General features: G+C 47.5%; 1 protein-coding gene across 3 annotated transcripts in view; it reads left to right on the top strand.

Annotated features, from left to right (window-relative positions):
- LOC142068342 (olfactory receptor 52D1-like) overlaps positions 1-17,206 on the top strand; it is a 31,709-nt gene extending 14,503 nt beyond the window's left edge. The window contains exons 2-3 of one of the 3 annotated variants that reach the window (XM_075125601.1): positions 1,050-1,247; positions 13,038-17,206. In XM_075125601.1, coding sequence (XP_074981702.1) covers positions 1,094-1,247; positions 13,038-14,020 — 1,137 coding nt within the window. In that variant the 5' untranslated portion in view covers positions 1,050-1,093 and the 3' untranslated portion in view covers positions 14,021-17,206. Of the gene's footprint in view, positions 1-1,049; positions 1,248-6,336; positions 6,495-13,037 lie in introns of those variants that run through there. The other 2 variants (XM_075125607.1, XM_075125603.1) reach the window with 2 other exon arrangements.
- The last annotated feature ends 3,266 nt before the right edge of the window (positions 17,207-20,472 follow it).

Below are 20,472 nucleotides of genomic sequence, written 5' to 3' on the forward strand. Positions count from 1 at the left end.
TAATAGCCCACACAGACGGGAACACTGGAGGGAAAGACAAGCCATTGACTGATTACATGGGAGAGAGTCAAAGGACACCATGGGTAAGGAACAAACCAACCTCACACTGCAGTATCTGAACAGACGGCGTGGTAGCATAAAAATACATGTAAAAACCCATCTGTGATTAAAAAAAAGGTATGAATGTAAAGTTTTGGGATAAGAATTTGATGACTGATGTTAAACCTTATGGAAAGTCTAGTTCATAGTTAATAGCTGCAAACAGATTTAAATCTGATCATAGCATAGAAACCTGGTTTGCAGTGTCTGAATGGGGAAACTGAGGCACACCACCTGTCAAGGTTCCTTCCCCACTCTGAACGCTAGGGTACAGATGTGGGGACCTGCATGAAAAACCTCCTAAGCTTATCTTTACCAGCTTAGGTCAAAACTTCCCCAAGGTACAAAATATTCCACCCTTTGTCCTTGGATTGGCTGCTACCACAACCAAACAAATACTGGTTACTGGAGAAGAGCTGTTTGGAAATGTCTTTCGCCCCAAAATACTTCCCAAAACCTTGCACCCCACTTCCTGGACAAGGTTTGGTAAAAAGCCTCACCAATTTGCCTAGGTGACTACAGACCCAGACCCTTGGATCTTAAGAACGATGAGCAATCCTCCCAACACTTGCACCCCCCCTTTCCTGGGAAATGTTGGTTAAAAAGCCTCACCAATTTGTATAGGTGACCACAGACCCAAACCCTTGGATCTGAGAACAATGAAAAAATATTCATTTTTCTTACAAGGAGACTTTTAATAAAAATAGAAGTAAATAGAAGTAAAGAAATCACCTCTGTAAAATCAGGATGGTAGATAACTTACAGGGTAATTAGATTCAAAATATAGAGAACCTCCGTATTCTAGATCTATGGAAAGTAGGGAGTGACATCGTCGGTAGTTCTTCACTCCTCACTCAAGAAGACTCCGAGAATGTTCATAACTATAACATATTTACCATATTATTTTTTACAAATAAGAACCCCCTTGCTGTGCTTTTCTCCCTTTACAGGCACCTTGAGCATTTCTGAGTCATATCGATGCATCAACTGCTTCATGGCACCTTTCAACTTCACCCACTCTGACGCTTCAACTTTCATCCTAATGGGCATCCCTGGCCTGGAGGCTGCCCACATCTGGATTTCCATCCCTTTCTTTACATTCTACATTATCAGCCTGTTGGGAAATGTCACGCTTCTGTCTGTTGTAGGTAAGGAACAGACTCTGCAGAAGCCGATGTACCTCCTGCTCTGCATGCTGGCACTTACAGACATTGCCACACCTACCTTTGTTGTGCCAAAGGCACTGGGCATATTTTGGTTCAATTTGAAAGGCATTACTGTGGCTGGCTGCCTCACCCAGATGTTCTTCCTCCACACGATTTCTGTGATGCACTCATCCACCCTCGTGACAATGGCCTTCGATCGCTACGTTGCCATATGTAACCCTCTGAGATATGCCACCATCCTCAGCAATGCACAAATAGCTAAGCTAGGGCTTGTAGGTTTCATAAGAGCTGTTCTCTTCATTCTGCCCCTGCCCCTGCTCCTGAGTCAGCAGACATTCTGTGCCAACCGCATTATCCCCCACACGCAATGTGAGCACATAGCTCTGGAGAAGATGGTGTGTGGGCACATCAGAGTCAGCAGGATATATGGTGCTGTGCTAATGTTTGTAATCATTGGGTTTGACCTGACGTTCATTGCCATTTCATATGGTCTGATCATCAGGGCCGTCCTCAGAATCTCCTCTCATAAAGCCCACCAGAAAGCCCTCAACACTTGCACAACCCACATCTGTGTGATGCTGACATATTATACCCCTACCTTCTTCTCCATTCTTACATACTACTTTGGTCAAGGCATCGCACCCTATGTTCATATCATCTTAGCTGACCTCTATCTCCTCATCCCTCCCATGCTCAACCCTATCATTTATGGGGTCAAAACGAAAGAGCTTCGTGACAAAGTAGTCAAATACACCTGCAGAAGTTCTGCAGACACAAAGTTCACGCAAAGTTCTGCAGACACAAGAGACGATATCTCCTCAGGCCTGCAGTGTCCATCAGGGAACTGTCAAATTGTCAGAGAGTATGTGAACCAGCACTAAGTGGGATGCGGTTTGGGAGAAAGACCAGAAGTTCTGTGAGCGCCATGGTTCCCCAGTTACCCCTGGCATGGAGGAAGAGTATGCTCACAAACAATCTGTAAAAAAAGTCAGCCTTCCTTGACTGTGCAGTTCTTACGAGTTGTACTCCTAGCAGAAGGAAAATCCTTTCACAAGTAAAGGGTTAAGAAGCTAAGGTAACCTCGCTGGCACCTGATCCAAAATGACCAATGAGGGACAAGGTACTTTCAAATCTGGAGGGGGGAAAAGCCTTTGTCTGTCTGTGTGATGACGTTGCTGGGAACAGATCAAGGATGCAAGCCCTTCAACTCCTGTACAGTTAGTAAGAAATCTAGCTAGAAAATGCTTTTGGATTTCTTTGTTTTGACTTGGAAATTCACTGTCCTGGAGGACATAGAATATCAGGGTTGGAAGGGACCTCAGGAGGTCATCTAGTCCAATCCCCCGCTCAAAGCAGGACCAATCCCCAATTTTTGCCCCGATCCCTAAATGGCCCCCTCAAGGATTGAACTCACAACCCTGGGTTTAGCAGGCCAATGCTCAAACCACGGAGCTATCCCTCCCTCCCTAAATGGCCCCCTCAAGGTTTGAACTCACAACCCTGGGTTTAGCAGGCCAATGGTCAAACCACTGAGCTATACCTCCCCCTTATATATATATACCACAAAGACATGTGTATTCCTGTTTTTTGTATCTTTTTGTAACTTAAGGTTTTGCCTAGAGGGATTCTCTATGTTTTGAATCGGACTGCCTGAATCGGTCCATGGGCCTGCATTCACCACAACCCTCGACAGCATCCAGAATGTGTTCACCCGGGGAGGGATATCCTGGCCCAAAACACAATTTTTTTCAGGAAGAGGGGCAGACCAGTTGAATAGTCATGACTAAGGTTTTTTGTCACAGATAGTTTTAGTAAAAGTCACCAACAGGTTACGAGGGTCTGCGGGGGAGACTGAAATGGGGAAGATTAAAGCCTCATCAGGAGTATGACAGCCTGAGCCATTTCAGTGTGACAGCCTGAGCCATTTCAGTGTGGTGGTATTTTAGGTAGGTGTGCCCTGCTGGGGTATGAAGATGGTGGTTAAGGAATCAAACAGCTGCTACATCTTGATCTTTCCTCAGGCTACAGTCCCTCCTCCATGCTTGCATCACAGGTGCCTGGGGGCCTAATTTGGGCACAAAAGAGTTTAGAGTGTGACATGCTCCCAGTTCAATCTTTGTGTCTTACATATTTCCAGGAGTTCTCTTGTATGGTGAGTGAGGCCACTAGATGATGTTACACCCCCCCTTATATAGCTTTAATCCATGGTGGGAATCCTGTGTTCCAAAATCAGTTCCTGGTCCAGTTTGTGGAAAAATACAGGTACCCAAAATGGAGTTCAGTGTCATTTGCTCTGGTCACACAACCTTGGCTGCCCTGCTGACTCACAGCAGCCATTATCCATCGTCTCTATGGAGTGTTCTCAGAAAGGCTCACTCAGTGGGGATAAGCTTCTCATGAAGCCTATTGTTTCCCCTAATGTCCCAGACCCTGAATAGGCCCTTTACCACCAGCTATCTACACAGGAAGCATTTTGCCTCGTGGGAGTCACGAAGCTGTAACTCATTTTCAAATACAGATACATCGTCAATATTCATAATTTCCCATACAAAAACGATACAGCCACACAAACAGGACAGTCCTTTTTAGGAAATCATAACTTTTCCTGTTACAACTGACAAGACATATATGCCAGAATTATATCAAAATTATACAAATATGAAGAATATGGGGTGCAGTGTCCCAGTGAGTTTATAAGGAGGATTCCCTCCTACGCTTTTAAAAGACTCAGATGATAGCTGTAAAGCACATTCGAAAATATAATCCTAACTTAACATACAAAATCTTGGGGACTAAATTAGCTATTACTCCTCAAGAAAGAGATCTTGGGGTCATCGTAGATAGTTTTCTGAAAACATCAGCAGTCAAAAAAGCTAACAGAATGTTCAGGACCATTAGGAAAGGGACAGGAAAAAAGATAGAAAATATAATAATGCCACTACATAAATACAACACCATGAATACTTTGTGCAGTTCTGGTAGACTCATCTCAAAAAAGACATATTGGAAAAGGAAAAGGTACAGAAAAAGGGAACAAAAATGATTCGGGGTCTAGAACAGCTTCCATCTGAGGAGAGACTAAAAAGATTAGGACATTTCAGCTTGGAATTGAGACAACTAAGGAGGGGTATGATAGTGACATTTAAAACCATGAATGGTGTGGAGAAAGAGAATATGGAAGTCTTGTTTCCTCCTTCACGTAAGGAAAGAACCGGGGTCAACCAAGAAATAATAGGCAACAGGTTGAAAACAAAGAAAAAGAAGTAGTATACACAACACACAGACAACCTGTGGAACTCATTGGCAGGGGATTTTGTGAAGGCCAAATATATAACAGGGTTCAAAGAGAACTAGATAAAGGTATGCAGGATATGTCCATCAATGGCTGTTAACCAAGATGTTCCAGGATGCACCCCCATGTTCTGGGTGTCCCTAGCCCCTGACTGCCAGATGATGGCAGTGGATGACAAGAAATGGATCCCTCGATAATAGCCCTGTTCCATTCTTTCCCTCTGAAGCACATGATATTGGCCCCTATCAGAAGACAGGACCGGAGATATTGGGTAGAGTCATTCACTTGCAGAGAGCTGGGAGCAGCTTACATGCCAGAGGCTGTGTGTGGACATCCAAGGAGTAGGGTTTCTTACAGCAGAGCAGGGTACGGCTGGCTCCCAGAGTCAAGGATTGGAGAGGCCTAGCAGATCACCGGTCCAGATAACACCAGAGGGGAATATCACATTTACATTGTGCAAATCCCTATGCAGTGTAAGACAGTATAATTTTGGGGTTATACTCCGGAGCTGGGCGGGGGGATATGAGCCTTGGGAGCTGAGAAATCGGCTGGGGTCTGCTGTTTATACTTAGGAGATTAGCTAAACTCTCAAGAAGCTCTGCTTCAGTGTGTGGCACCATCTGCTCTAGGGTTGGTGATCACAGAGCCAGGAGAAGCTGAATCTCCAGCAAAGCAGTGTGAAACAGGGCCAGCCCAGTTCCGTGGTTAGAGGGGTGCAGCAGTTCTCATGGCTTCCAGACTGCACCCCAGGGGTGACAACCCATCCATCTTACACCCTCTGGACCCCAAATTTGGCTGCAAGGCACCTATGACGCAAATATGGGGTAGGGACAGTAGCCCAAACAGGAGATCCAGATGTAGCAGTTATTTGATTCCTGTACCACCATGTTCTCACTCAAGCAGGGCACACCTACTGACCTACCTCTGAGCACAGGGTTACACTAGATGACCTCCTGAGGTCCTAACCAACCCTGATATTCTATGAGTCTATGAAAATACATCACTCTCAAATAGCCCCAGGGTAATAGATCAGGCAAATTCCATGCCTCTTCTCTCGTAAAAAGTGGGATATCATGTGAGATGAAGTCCGGGTCCTTTTAGCACAGGAAGAGAGGAAGGAATAACACAGTCAATGGAGAAGTCCCATTCGGCTAGCTCTGACCCAGGATATCATAACCCATTTCTGCACCAATCTGTGAAAGGTCAAAACAGAATTGAAATGTGATGCCTCCCTGATGCAGAGAGTAGATTAACCATTAAAACAGTTGGCAGCTGTCAGACAAAAAACAAGTTAACACCTCCCAAGGGCCACTGGCAAATACCATTGATGTCAGAATCCTGGGAGAAGAAACCCTTTTACACGCATTTCAGCTTGCATCAGTTCAGGATCATGTAATTTGCCTGCGACAGGGTGGCACTGATTTTTCAGAGGCGAAGGGAATGGCTATTACAGCTGCATGGGCGGTGTGCAGCTGTACAATGCTACCATCAAGTGAAATGTGTTTCTGGCCCCCAATCTTGTGGCAGCGTTCCCAGTGAGTGCAGGTGGCCTTGCACTACACACAGGAAAGAAATCTATCACCATGTGCTGCGCTGAACCGTTCGCAAACTGCATTTTGCTCTGTAAATCTGAGCCCCTGTTATTGGCAGATCATTTCTTCACTCCCGGGTGGGCTCTCAGGCTGCAGTTCTCTAGGGTCTATTTTCTGCTTTTCCCGCAGCTCACAGAGTCCAGGGAATTCTACGGGAGTCCTGGGCAACCTGACAGTTTGCAGGGAGTGTTCAGGGGGATTATAAAGGTTGCTGTGCAGCATGTGAAGTGTCAGCCATGTGACATTCACACACTGATTCTCAAGCCTCAGCCTTGCAGTAGCCGTAAGGAGATTTCCCTTCTCTGCTGAGCAGGATTGCGGTGACTTGCCTGTTTCTGCATTAAGGTTAGTGCTGAGGGCTCAGGAAGGGTTCCATTGTTCAAATCAATAACCATCTGGGGGAATTCACCAGCAGGGTGACTTAAATTGTTTAGTACTCTTGGAAACACCAAGGGATTTACCTGGTAAAATTGGAACTACAAATGTATTGGAAAGAGTTTAGACAAATATTTGTTTTTAAATTTAGTTCCTTTTCTCTTACTGTGTCCTTCTATCTATCTCAGTAACTTCCTTTTTTGTGCTGTGTGGTTTTTCCTCTGGTTCGCTCAAGTTTTGCAATTCAGCAACGTCACTGCCCTGTTAGGAAGTGCAGCCAAAGCCTCTGCAGAGTGTATCTGTGCAACCAGATGTTTCACAACAGGAATGGGCCACACACTGGCTATGTTCTGCTCTCACATTCTGTCTTCACTGGGTCACTCCAGATTGACACTGGCCTCTCTGAGAGCAAAATCAGGCCTTCTGTGTTTTGAAATTCCCAACTTTCATTCCCGGTCTCAGAACACCCCATGAACTGGGGGTTTCCCCTCAGACTCTTTCAGCACCCTAACAGAATCGCACTTTCTGCAGCAGGACCCAAAGCCGCGATTTTCACTGCCAGGAGCCAAAAGTTAAACACTCAGGGTGAATCTGGTCCCCTTTGAGATCAAAGGCCAAATTCCCAACAGATCCAGGAGTTCCCCCGTAATCCATATGTAGTGACTTAAATAAATGCCCTGATTTAAATCGCCACTGAGTCTCCAGTGATTTCATGTGGAGCTCTCCTGTGGCCTCTAAGGACGGGTGAGCTTCTTAGGACCCAAGAAGAACTTACAGGAAAGTTGCTGATATCTCAAACTCACAGGCTTAAACCTTCAAAACAATTAGTATAACATTTTTTTCAAGGGGGGAGAGGGGTCTGCTCTCTCTGAGCCCCTGCATCTCTGTTTCTGGAGAGGATGAAAAACAAGAAGGCAGTAAAATTAAAAGCACATTTCTGGCTTAGAGGTGGTGTTGCAAATGTCCCTGGGGGAGGTCCAGAAATGCACAGTGTGTGGGGCGGTGGGGGTGGGACAACGGGACATGCAGTATCCAGATCAGAGTGACTTGGAGTCCTGAAATTATGGAAAATGGGGAATGGACGTCCTCCCCAATGCATAGCCCAAAGAGGCGTCATGAGGCCTCCTGTGTCCGGGAGGTGTCTCAGCCTGGAATGTAAAGTGGACAACACTGTAGCAGATTGTCTCTGAAACCGTCCCCGTCTGGACCATCCTTCGTCCTGTGAGAACGTGCAGTGGCTAAGGACAGTCAGGAGGAGGCAGAAGCAGAAGATCTCAAAAGGTGCTATCAGTGTAATTCCACTCATCACCTGAGGAATAAATGCCCTGTGCTAGGAGGAAGCAGGCAACCTATAGCTCATGTTAGTTCTTCTGTTCTCACCACAGAAACTCCCGAAGCAACAAAAATATGATCATACTGATTTTGTGAGCTTAGCCTCTGCAGAACCAGACATGGAGCATGTTAACGCTCTCCAAATGGATGGCAGGGAGTACTTGGGGCAGAGGGATACATAGGCCCCGATTTCTCAGATGAAGCAGAGTGTGTTCCCAAAGGCCAGTATGCTACCTGGCCAAATGGCTGAGATTGTGAGGGTGGGTGAAAGCAGATTCCTCATACCACTAGGTAAAATCCTTGCAGTGTGGGAAGGTCTGGAAAGTGTTTGGATTGTGGAGATTGGAACACCTCTTAGTCGACCTGCTCCTTGGTCATGTTTTTTTTTGTGTAGCTCAGCTTAAAGCATTTACCTGCTGCAGAAGGGAGTTTTATGCTGGGACCCCTGAGGGAAAGGGTAAGGTCTCAGGAACTGCTGAGAGAATTGGAGAGAGTCTCCTTGATTTTTCTTCAGCAGGGGGAAGCCACATGCTTCCAGGCGGGAGGGTGGTTTAGAACAACTCGTGCACTCAAGCTGGAGGAAACATCACATCAGGAAGGGATGGGGTGCAATACCTGCCAGGAAGAGAACTGTCCAGGTTGTTAGCTTCCAGCAGGTCACAGCTGAACCAGAGACAAACTCTAGGGAGCATGGAGAAATGTGTCCCAGAGGAGAGCCTAGAGAAGGGGCAGGGAATCTCAGAAACCACTGAGGTGAATGAGGATTCCTGTCACTCTGTAACACAGGGAAGCAGGGTGCTTCCAAGTAGGGGAGGGGACTGAGACTAGGCAACATGCCCTCAGGCACAGAGGCAGGGGAGATGTTGTCAGTGAGTAAGGAAACTGTCTCAGCTGTTAACTGGCAGAGTTTTGCAGCTGAACAAAAGAAAGATCACTTCCTATGGAGCACACAGAAATGTGTCTTAGGAGGGGGCCCAGAGGAGGAAACTGGGGAAGGAATAGTGGGGGTAGAGGAATGTCTCCCCACTCGTCACTTGGGACATGATGCAGAGGACACTAGAAGGAAGGCTGCATCAGCATCTGGGAACCCAGGTACACAGACTGTGTCATAAATATAAAGGGAAGGGTAACAACCTTGATGTATGTGGTAACATAAAATCCCTCCTGTCCAGAGGTACAGAATCCCTTTACCTGTAAGGGGTTAAGAACCTCCAATAACCTGGTTGGCACCTGGTCAACAAGACCAAAAAGGAAAGAAGATACTTTCAAATCTGGGGTGGGAGGGGGGAAGAGCTTTTGTTTGTGCTCTCTCTGTGTGTTCCCTCTCTGGACAGAGAGAGAGAGAGATCAAACTAGTAAACAATCTCCTGAAATGATACATCTAAAATTACAGAAATTGTAAGTAAAGGCAAGGAAATGCCTTTGTTATCTTTTGTTTTAGCTTGTGAATTTTCCATATGCTAAGAGGGAGTTTTATTCTTGTTTTTCGTAACTTTGAAGCTGAGCCCAGACGGGAATTCTCTGTGTTTTACCTTTTTATTTACTCTGTAAAGTTACCTTCCATCCTGATTTTCCAGGTGTGATTCTTTTGCTTTTTTAAAAGAAAAAAGTTCTCCTTTTAAGAACCTGATTGATTTTCAGGGTGCTAAAAAGCCAGGGGTTTTGTCTGTGCTCACTTTGTAACCAATTGGTTAGTATATTATTCTCAAGCCTCCCCAGGAAAAGGGGTGAAGGGGATTCCGGGGAATATTCTGGGGAAACAAGGACTCCAAGTGGCCCTTTTTCCTGGATTTTTCTTTAAATCACTTGGTGGTGGCAGCAATTCTGTCCAAGGACAAGGAAATGATTTGTGTCTTGGGAATTTTTCACCTATGCTGGTAGAAATACACTTAGAGGGTGTTTCATGTGGGACCCCACATCTGTACCCCAGAGCTCAGAGTGGGGAGGGAACCTTGACAGCCAGTGACCCAGGTTTTGAGAAGGAACTATGTAAATTCTGTCCTGGATGGGAGCAGTCCCACAGCTGACTTCTCAGGGACAGAGGAAGGGGAGGCGGAGGGTACCCCAATCCAGGTCCCAGTTTTTCAGGACGCTATTTTTGATACTCTTTTTGGAAAGTATCTGTGTCTCTTTACATCTAGATGCAGCTCCAACACCTCTGATAATGGAGGAATTGATACCAGGAAGTTGCCAGGTGGTAGTTTGTGAGAATACAAATGGTCCAACTGACATAGAAGGGGGTGTCTTCCCCCATGCTGGTGAGACACAGAAAGCAGTCGTGGGAAAGCTGCTGGCGTCTGATCAAAGGATAAACACACCTAGCCCACAGAGCTCAGATCACTGTCCTCTAGGAAAAGGGGGCAAAGGGCCAGCCAATGTGCAGGGTCCCCCTGAAAAAAATATCTTGCTAGAACCTGAGGCACCAAAATTCCAGAAACATTATTAAATTCAGAGCCCACAGAGATGGGAACACTGGAGGGAAAGACAAGCCATTGACTGATTACCTGGGAGAGAGTCAAAGGACACCATGGGTAATGAACAAAGTAACCTCACACTACAGTATCTGAACAGAGGGTGTGGTAGCATAAAGATACTTGTAAACACCCATCTGTGATAAAAAAAATGTATGAACATAAAGTTTTGGGATAAGAATTTTATGACTGATGTTAAACCTTATGATAAGTCTAGTTCATAGTTAATAGCTGTAAACAGATTTAAATCTCATCACAGCAGAGAAACCTGGTTTGCAGTGTCTGAATGGGGAAACTGAGGCACACCGCCTCATGGCCTTGAAAGCTGGGTGCCAAGAGAACTATAACACACCCTGCCTTTGAGGTAGTCGGTGGCTAACCCTCTTGTAACAAACTAAGGGGGGAGGTGAGACATTCTCTATCATCAGGGAGCATACTGTAACCGCCATAAACCTCATTTTCATATAAACATGATTTTACTTATGAAGCATGCCTTGTAAGGTCTCAGGGGAAAGGTTATGATCTGCTGAAAGTCATGTCTCTGTCCATACATGTGTATCATTAATGTATATGGAGTTATGAGAATGGTGTTGTATGGTGGTCACTAAAACATGCTGTGAGTTGGGGAATCAGCCAGATATTAGCTCCCAAGAGGCAACAGCAAGGAAAGTGACTAATAGCGGGGCAGGGTGTCAAACAACCCATCAACAGCCATTGTCCAGCAAGGGAGCTCCAATAAAATGATTCACGTGCATGAGACTTGGAGACGTCTACGCCCCAAAATATCCCCCCAAGTCCTACACCCCCTTTCCTGGGGAAGGCTTGATAAAAATCCTCACCAACTTGCATAGATGAACACAGACACAAACCCTTGGATCTTAAGAACAATGAAAAAGCAATCAGGATCTTAAAAGAAGAATTTTAATTAAAGAAAAAGTAAAAGAATCACCTCTGTAAAATCAGGATGGTAAATACCTTACAGGGTAATCAGATTCAAAACATAGAGAATCCCTCTAGGCAAAATCTTAAGTTACAAAAAGACACAAAAACAGGAATATACATTCCATTCAGCACAGCTTACTTACGAGCCATTTAAACAAAAGGAAATCTAATGCATTTCTAGCTAGATTACTTACTAACAAGTTCTAATACTCTTTTCCTGTTCTGCTCTTGACAAAAGCATCACATAGACAGACAGACTCTTTGTTCCCCCAATCCTCACTCCAGCTTTGAAAGTATCTTCTCTCCTCATTGGTCATTTTGGTCAGGTGCCAGTGAGGTTATCTTAGTTTCTTAACCCTTTACAGGTGAAAGGGTTTTGCCTCTGGCCAGGAGGGATTTTATAGTTCTGTATACAGAGAGGTGGTTACCCTTCCCTTTATATTTTGACAGTGTGCTTACATTTTTTTGTTTGTTTGTTTTGGTAACCACTCTGACTTTTTGCCATCACTTAATATCTCTTAAAATCTATCTTTGTAGTTAATACATTTGTTGTTTATTCTACCTGAAACAGTGTGTTTGGTTTGAAGCGTGTAAGAGACTCCCCTTGGGATAAAAAGCCTGGTGCATCTCAATTTCTTTCTTAAACTGACAAACTCATATTAACTTGCAGTGTCCTGCGGGCATACCTGGACACTGCAAGAGGGAGGTTTCTTGTGTTGTGTCTTGGACTGGAGATATTGGCTAGTGTCTTTCGGTTGCACAATCCAAGGAGCAGCTTACATGCCAGAGCCTGTGAGTGAAGAGCCCAGGAGTGGGGGTTCTCATAGCTGAGCAGGGGAAGGCTGGCTCCCAGAGTCAAGGACTGGGGTGACCTAACAGATCACCAGTCTAAATAACACCAGAGGACAACGTCATAGGGTCGCAGAGCATCATGTAGGTGGACAGGTGGACAGTGTTGCTGAAATTATTTTTTTCTTTGTGATTGTTGGTCCAAGGCCAACTTTGGGACCTTTCTTGGTACAGAGTGCATTTGGGGAGTTTTAGGGTCTCTTTCCCCTGGCAAGTCACAAAACTACAATCTGGGTATCACAAACTTTACTCAGTTTTGTTTCCAATTGTTGTTGTTATGTAACTTCAGGCATTTCACTGGTAGAAATAACCATTGATATTTTTGTGACAATGTACCCCATTGCAAGATGGGTTATGTAAGATGTCATTGGAAAAGTTATGACTTTCTGAATATGATTATCCTTTTTGTATGCATTTATGATTTTTGTCAGAAGTTCTGAATATTGACTACTTCTCTGCATTTCACATGTAATTACAACTGGGTAACGCCCACTAGGGAACTTGGTTTCAGTCTAGATCGCTGGTTGGGAAGGGCCTATTCAGGGCAATGAGACATTGGCAGAAACAATAGGCCTTCAGAGAAAGTTATCTCCCATCTGGTGAGCCTCCCTGAGAATGCTTCAGACAGCCTATACATAATGGATGCTATGAATCTAGAAGGCTATGTGACCAGGCCACATAACTCTGGACTCCATCTTGGGGAGTCTGTAATTTTCCCACGAACTAGTCTGGAAACCAAGTTTTGAAACAAACGGTTCCCGCCATATGCTAAAGCTATAGAAAGCAGGGAGTGACATTGTCGGTGGTACTTCACTCCTCACTCAAGAAGACTCCGAGAATGTTCATAACTACAACTTATTTACCATATTATTTGTTATAAAGCACGTAACCCCCTTGCTGTGCTTCTCTCCCTTTACAGGCACCTTCAACATTTCTGAGTCGTATAGATGCATCAACCGCCACATGGCAGCTTTCAACTTCACCAACTCTGATGCTTCAACTTTCATCCTAACGGGCATCCCTGGACTGGAGGCTGCCCACATCTGGATTTCCATCCCTTTCTTTACATTCTACATTCTCAGCCTGTTGGGAAATTTCACGCTTCTGTCTGTTGTAGGTAAGGAGCAGACTCTGCAGAAGCCGATGTACCTGCTGCTCTGCATACTGGCACTTACAGACATTGCCACACCTACCTTCGTCGTACCAAAGGCACTGGGCATATTTTGGTTCAACTTGAAAGGCATTACTGTGGCTGGCTGCCTCTCCCAGATGTTCTTCCTCCACACGGTTTCTGTCATGCACTCAGCCACCCTCATGACAATGGCCTTTGATCGCTACGTTGCCATATGTAACCCTCTGAGATATGCCACCATCCTCAGTAATGCACAAATAGCTAAGCTAGGGCTTGTAGGTTTGATAAGAGCTGTTCTCTTCATTCTTCCCCTACCCCTGCTCCTGAGTCAGCAGCCATTCTGTGCCAACCGCATTATCCTGCACACGCAATGCGAGTACATAGCTGTGGTGAAGATGGTGTGTGGGGACATCACAGTCATCAAGATATACAGCTTGGTGCTAATGTTTGTAATCAATGGGTTTGACCTGACGCTCATTGCCCTGTCCTACAGTCTGATCATCAGGGCCGTCCTCAGAATCTCCTCTAAGAAAGGCCACCAGAAAGCCCTCAACACTTGCACAACCCACATCTCTGTGATGCTGACATATTATATTCCTGGACTCTTCTCCATTCTCACACACCACTTCGGTCAAGGCATCGCTCCCTATGTTCACATCATTTTGGCTGACCTCTATCTCCTCATCCCTCCCATGCTCAATCCTATCATTTATGGGGTCAAAACCAAAGAGCTTCGTGACAAAGTAGGCAAATACACCTGCCGAAGGTGATTACCTGGGGCCACTGACTTGAAACCTGTGTGACAAGAGGAGGAAAGCATATCTCCTCATTAATCAGGGGTGCACTGTCCCAGTTTGGTTGAGCTAAGGATTGTGGAAGTTCACAGTCTGAGAATTTCCTCCCAACCAACATCTCATCACTCCATCACTAAGCACTGCTCTTTCCACTGCTGAGTTACCTCTCTCTGACCATCACTTGACCTCTTTATTGTCACCCCATCAGCCTCCCTCCCCACACACCCTGTTACTTAGCCTTTCCATGACTCTAAGCTATGTCTACACTACCGTGGTGTCAACCTACTCTCATCGTGTCAACCTACTCTATGCAACTCCAGCTACATGAATAAGGCAGCTGAAGTCGATGTACCTTAGGTCAAGTTACAGCGGGTTCTACATTGTGGCGAGGCGGAGAGGGGGCTGTCGATGGAGAAAATCTCCCATTGACTTATGTTACTCTTTTTCTTGGGGGCCAATTGCAGAGTGATCTGCTGTCGAGTTGGCGGGTTTTCACTAGACCTCCTAAATCGACCGCCAGTGAATTGATCTCAGATCATTGATCCCAGATGTAGTGTAGACCTGCCCTAAGACTACCATAAGACACTGTAGCATTTTGATGCAAAGTAGTTTTCCATTAGTCCCTCTGTGGTAATTGTTCTTGTCCAGTTTTACAAACAAAAGTTACACTTTCAGATAGCCAAAGAGAAAAAGAAAGAAAAGGCAATGCTGAAGTTCTTTATCATATGGACATTGTTTCGCTGAGCAAAATATACCTGATTTTTCTATGTTGAATCCATCACAAATCCTGGAGGATAATGCTAATGTTTCAGTGGGAAAGTCCAAATACAGGAAAGCTGCTATAGGAATTGAGGGCATTGTACCAGAGCTTACGGGTGAGAGTTAGGAAATGGTGTGTTTTTGAGAACTGGACTGCTGTATTTAACTACGACATCACCTTTAAGTAAAAATAATGTACTGCTTTTGCAGTTGCTTTTGGAGTCAATTTTGGAGTGGAACAGACTATGAACTCTCTTTGCATCCTAGGGAGGGCTCTTTGTGCTATCCCCATGTGCACAGAGCAGGGTTTCTTGTTTCCGTGAACCTTTCCCTTTTTTGGTTTATTATTCTTACACTTGCTGTTTAATGAATTATATTTGGATTGAACTTAATTTAGTGATCAGGGGGTCAAGGAATCATCCAATGTGAAGGGAGTACCCTCTAGTGGGGACACTCTAGCTCCTATCCTAAGTGACCATGATGAAACTTTGGGTTCAGCCTCTCAGGAATCCTGGGCAGAGCCATGTCACCATTATGAGGATTCTGCCACATAGAGAATGGAAGGGGAGTTCCTGATGTCAGGCAGGCCTGGGGGAAAAGGGAGTGTGAGTTTTGACTCATAGCCTTTCCTCAGCGAATTCCCCTGGGGTAATGCAAAAGCCAGGAAAGTTCCCCACAGTACTTCCCCACTTACATTAGGGAACTAGGACAAACAGATGGGTTGGATTTTAGTGATGGGTAAAGAGATGTGTAACTTGTGAATTCTTCATAGAAATGATACAATCTGAAATGCGTAACTTTGGGGAGCACACTTTCTGCGTAAGGTGAACGTAACATCACTGCACAAGATTGCTTCCCAGAGACTGGTATCATATTGTACCTATTGGGTTCTGGGAAGTGGGCAGGCGGGAGCCCGTCCACTGCATAAGGACCCCACCCCCACCCCACAGCCTGAGGGAAGGATCTACAGAACCTGGAAACCAAATGATTCCATTGGACAACTAATGAAATAACAGGGACAGGAGTGTGGTCAAAGGGTCAAAAGAAGGGATCCTGATGGGACACTGAGCAGAGAACACCAGACAGCACCCACTGCTCCTCAAAGGCGTCAAGGGAGCCAGTGGACACCACCCAGAGGAACTCTGCCCGGATATGTCTAGTTGGCAGCCGGTGTCAAGTGGAGTGCCCCAAGGGTCGGTCCTGGGGCCGGTTTTGTTCAATATCTTCATTAATGATCTGGAGGATGGTGTGGATTCCACTCTCAGCAAATTTGCGGATGATACTAAACTGGGAGGAGTGGTAGATACGCTGGAGGGGAGGAATAGGATACAGAAGGACCTAGACAAATTGGAGGATTGGGCCAAAAGAAATCTGATGAGGTTCAATTAGGATAAGTGCAGGGTCCTGCACTTAGGACGGAAGAACCCAATGCACTGCTACAGACTAGGGACCGAATGGCTAGGCAGCAGTTCTGCGGAAAAGGACCTAGGAGTGACAGTGGACGAGAAGCTGGATATGAGTCAGCAGTGTGCCCTTGTTACCAAGAAGACCAATGGCATTTTGGGATGTATAAGTAGGGGCATAGCGAGCAGATCGAGGGACGTGATCGTCCCCGTCTATTCGACATTGGTGAGGCCTCATCTGGAGTACTGTGTCCAGTTTTGGGCCCCACACTACAAGAAGGATGTGGATAAATTGGAGAGAGTCCAGCGAAGGGCAACAAAAATGATTAGGGGTCTGGAACACATGAGTTATGAGGAGAGGCTGAGGGAGCTGGGATTGTTTAGCCTGCAGAAGAGAAGAATGAGGGGGGATTTGATAGCTGCTTTCAACTACCTGACAGGTAGTTCCAGAGAGGATGGTTCTAGACTATTCTCAGTGGTGGAAGAGGACAGGACAAGGAGTAATGGTCTCAAGTTGCAGTGGGGGAGGTTTAGGTTGGATATTAGGAAAAACTTTTTCACTAGGAAGGTGGTGAAACACTGGAATGCGTTGCCTAGGGAGGTGGTGGAATCTCCTTCCTTAGAAGTTTTTAAGGTCAGGCTTGACAAAGCCCTGGCTGGGATGATTTAATTGGGGATGGGTCCTGCTTTTGAGCAGGGGGTTGGACTAGAAGACCTCCTGAGGTCCCTTCCAACCCTGATATTCTATGATTCTATGAGCCTTGCCATACGTTTTGGAGGCTGCCACAATGGCCGTGGGCCCCACCCCCATTGCCAACGCCCGCACGTAGGTATCCATGTGGGGTGAGGCAGGCACTAGGAGGCAACCGACGCCATGCTTCCTGGTCAAGGTGGGGAAGGGGCCCCGGCTGCTAGGGATGGTAACAGCTGCGGTGTTTGGGAGAGATGATGTAGTAGTTGGTGGGGGGGCCGCCGCCATCTGAGCATATGCTCTGGTGGCTGGAGGGGGGCTCCTGTGGAGCTGGTGGAGGAAGCAGTGGGGAGGGATGCCACGGATGATGGTGGGGTCGCAGCAGTGGGGGCAGCCCCTGCTATGGAGGGCCTAGACTTTTTAGTGGGGCTCTTTCCTTTCTTTTTGCACCAACCCTTCCCACCGGCTGGGCAAGCTCCCCCAGAATCAGAGGGGGCGAGAGACATGACAGCAGCACAGGTCAATCCATTGCCTGCTGCTGCCGGCACCCCAGCAGGGGCGATAGGCAGTGGTTCGGCAGCAGCGGCTGAAGTACAGGCTTGGGGGGGCATGGGAAGGGCAGGTGGGGGGGCAGAGTCCACATCAAGTATCCCACCCTTTGTGTCTCCCACCATGATGAGCTGTGAGGGAGGGGAAGGAGGGGAAAAACCCTGGAGAAAGGGGTGAGAGGGGAAGCAGGTGAACCCCTCCTCCCCACTAGGCTGTGGGTGTAAGCGGGGGAACAGTCCCGCTATTGTGGGGAACTTTCCTGGCTTCTGCACTACCCTGGTGAAGTGGGCTAGTGAAAGGATGTGAGTCCTCACTCCCACTTCCTTTACCCAGTGACCTCCCTGCTCTTGAGGAGTCCCCTTCCACGCTCCTGTCTGGCAGAGACCTCGTAACCCCAACAAGCCTGGGCCCAGGATTCCTGGGGGGCTCGACCCCCAACCCTGCTGTGGTCACCTAGGACAGAGGCTAGGGTGTCCCCACCCCGGGGTACTCTCTCTGCACTGGGCACTTCTCTGACTCACTGACCATTACATACAAGTTAAAGCAAATGCAAGTTATTTAATCAACAATTAATTTTAAAAAGAATAAGGAAAAATGGGAAAGGTGAAAGGAAACACATCACCCCACTCTGTGGCAGGGAACATCATGAACAGTGTCTCTGGAATGTCAGGGCAGCTCACAGTCGGTTCTTTGTAAGTCCCAGGCCTCCTGCTCAGGCCCTGGCCGTGCTGCAGGGATGCTGTGGGTTGGACACTCACTCTGGTGGTGGCCACAAGCTCTCAGGCTCTAAGTGGCAGGACCCTTCTTCCCGGTGTCACCTCCGCCCTGTCAGGGTTATGATCCAAGCCTGGCCTGCAGAGCCTCTTGGCTGAGGCCTCTCCCTGTGCTGGGCCCGCTGCCCAGGGTCCCCCTCGCTCTCCCCAGCTGCTCACCGCACCCAGCTCTGGACAGCTCCAGCCCCAGCTGCATCACTCGGTCTCTGCACTGCTGCTGGTCTGCCTCCAGCTCCCTGGGCTGCTTCTCTGGCCCCTCTGGCTCTGGTTGCTGCAGCTCTGCTCCCAGGACAGGTCTGCTCTCTCTGGATCTGGCCCAGCTCTGCTCCCCAGCTCAGCTCGGGCCCCTGCTTTCTCCTTAGGTCGGCCCCACTCTGTCTGACCCAGGCAAATCCAGCTCACAGTAAGGACAGGACCTCCCTGGCTTCCTGACTCCCTGATTAGCCTGCCCGCCCCGTCATTCAGGCTGACCTGGAGCATTGGCCTCTCCCCATTCTTCCTGGGGGCTGTCAGTCTCAGGGTCCTGATTCCCCACTGACCCTTCCCCCTTTTTAGTACTGGGAGCTGGCCACTAAAACACCCCCACTGAATGTTAGTAAGGGGGCAACAGTCCCCTTACACAGGTAGGGGAGGAGGGCACCAAAATGGGGGGGGGCAGATAAGGGGGCTATCAAGGACTTGGGGGGGTCAATCACCAACCTAGGATTGTTGTCCAGCTCCTCTAGTTGCACTAGGGGAGGGATGGTCACAATAACATCAGGGGGGTGCAGTGATCAAAAACCGGGGGGGGGGGCACCCAAGCACATGGGAGGGGGCATGGGTACACAAAGGGAGGGCCAATCAGGGCAAGGGGGGGCCGAAAAGGAAAGGGAGCAGCCAGGCTGGGGGTGGGGCAAGGGAACCAAGGGGCCCAAATGGTGGAAATGGGCATGGCAGGCCAGGCAAGCCGCTGCGTCCTGGAGGCAGGAGCTTGAGGCAGATGGTATGTGGCTGGTGGGGGTGGTGGAGGGGGCAACGGTGGTGGTGGGGGTCGGGGGAGGGACACAGATGGCACGGGGGCAAGCTCCATGCCACACCCCCTATGTCCCCACAAACACAGTCAGGTCCCCCACCACAAAAGCGCAGCTCAAGAATCACTCCGTCCTCACCTAGGACGTGGTCTGCGCTCCACCCCTATTCCCGCTCCCGCTTTTTCCCCATAGCCTCACCCACACTCCACCTCCTCTTTTCCCTGCTCTTCCCCTCTGCCGAGGCCCCCTTTGCTTATCGCTGAATCGTTCCTCTCCTCCCCCGAGAGTCCCTTGCAGCCCACCACTGACCAAGCCTCTCCCCTCCTCCACCGCCCCGTGGGGACCACAATTCCCCATGGTGTTGACTCTAGTCTGGACTCCCTCCTCTCCTCCACCCCCTCCTCCATGGCCCCAATACCCACAGCTTGCTGAGTCCCTCCTGTCCTCCATCCGCCTCTCCCATGCCCTCCCACATGTGGTTCTCTGAGTCCTTCCTCTCCTCCACTCTCCTTTCCCCATGGCCCTTTGCTCACTGCCTGCTGAGTCACTCCTCTCCTGCAGACCAGCCTCTGCTCCCACAAGGCCCCTACCACCTGCCATTTTCCAGTGAAAAACAGAACCACATTTCAAAGTGGGCCCTGGCCTCCTGGCACCCTGTGTCCCTTAGCTGAGTTGTTTCAGCATCAGCAGTCATAACAGCAGGAGGGGTCACACAGCTGGGCCAGGTATAGGAGCCAGACATCAACCAAAGACCAGGGGCATGCAAATGCCAGAGGTGATTAAGTGGTGCAAAGTCCAAAGAAGGAGAGAAAGTGAATTAGGGAAACTAATTCCAAAGTTGTGTCACGGTCTTTCTCATTTATGTCGAAATATTACAAAATATTTTCGTTTTAAGAGTACAGTGAGCAGGCAGATACAGTTTTCTGCTGTCCTTGTGGACAGTTTTCCAGTTTTTTGCAAGACCCTGCATTCATCAAAAATGGAGTAAGAGGCAGGAAAAATATAGGAAAAAAACTTCAGAAACATATACAATCTGCCGTACACACGCAGCATTCTGAAAGGTGGCATTTTTTTAAAACAGTGAAAAGAAGAAGGCTCCATAGTGCCACAGTTGTCAAATTCTCACAAGCTTGCATTACATGAAAACAGAGACTATGCTGCTAGAATCACGAATGGTTTACCTGGCTGAACAAGGAATTGCTCTGTGGGAGCAGGAGGAGAGAGAAGAATCAGCAAACCGTGC

The sequence above is a fragment of the Caretta caretta genome, chromosome 1, assembly GCF_965140235.1.
Source record: "Caretta caretta isolate rCarCar2 chromosome 1, rCarCar1.hap1, whole genome shotgun sequence".
Lineage (NCBI taxonomy): Eukaryota > Metazoa > Chordata > Testudines > Cheloniidae > Caretta > Caretta caretta.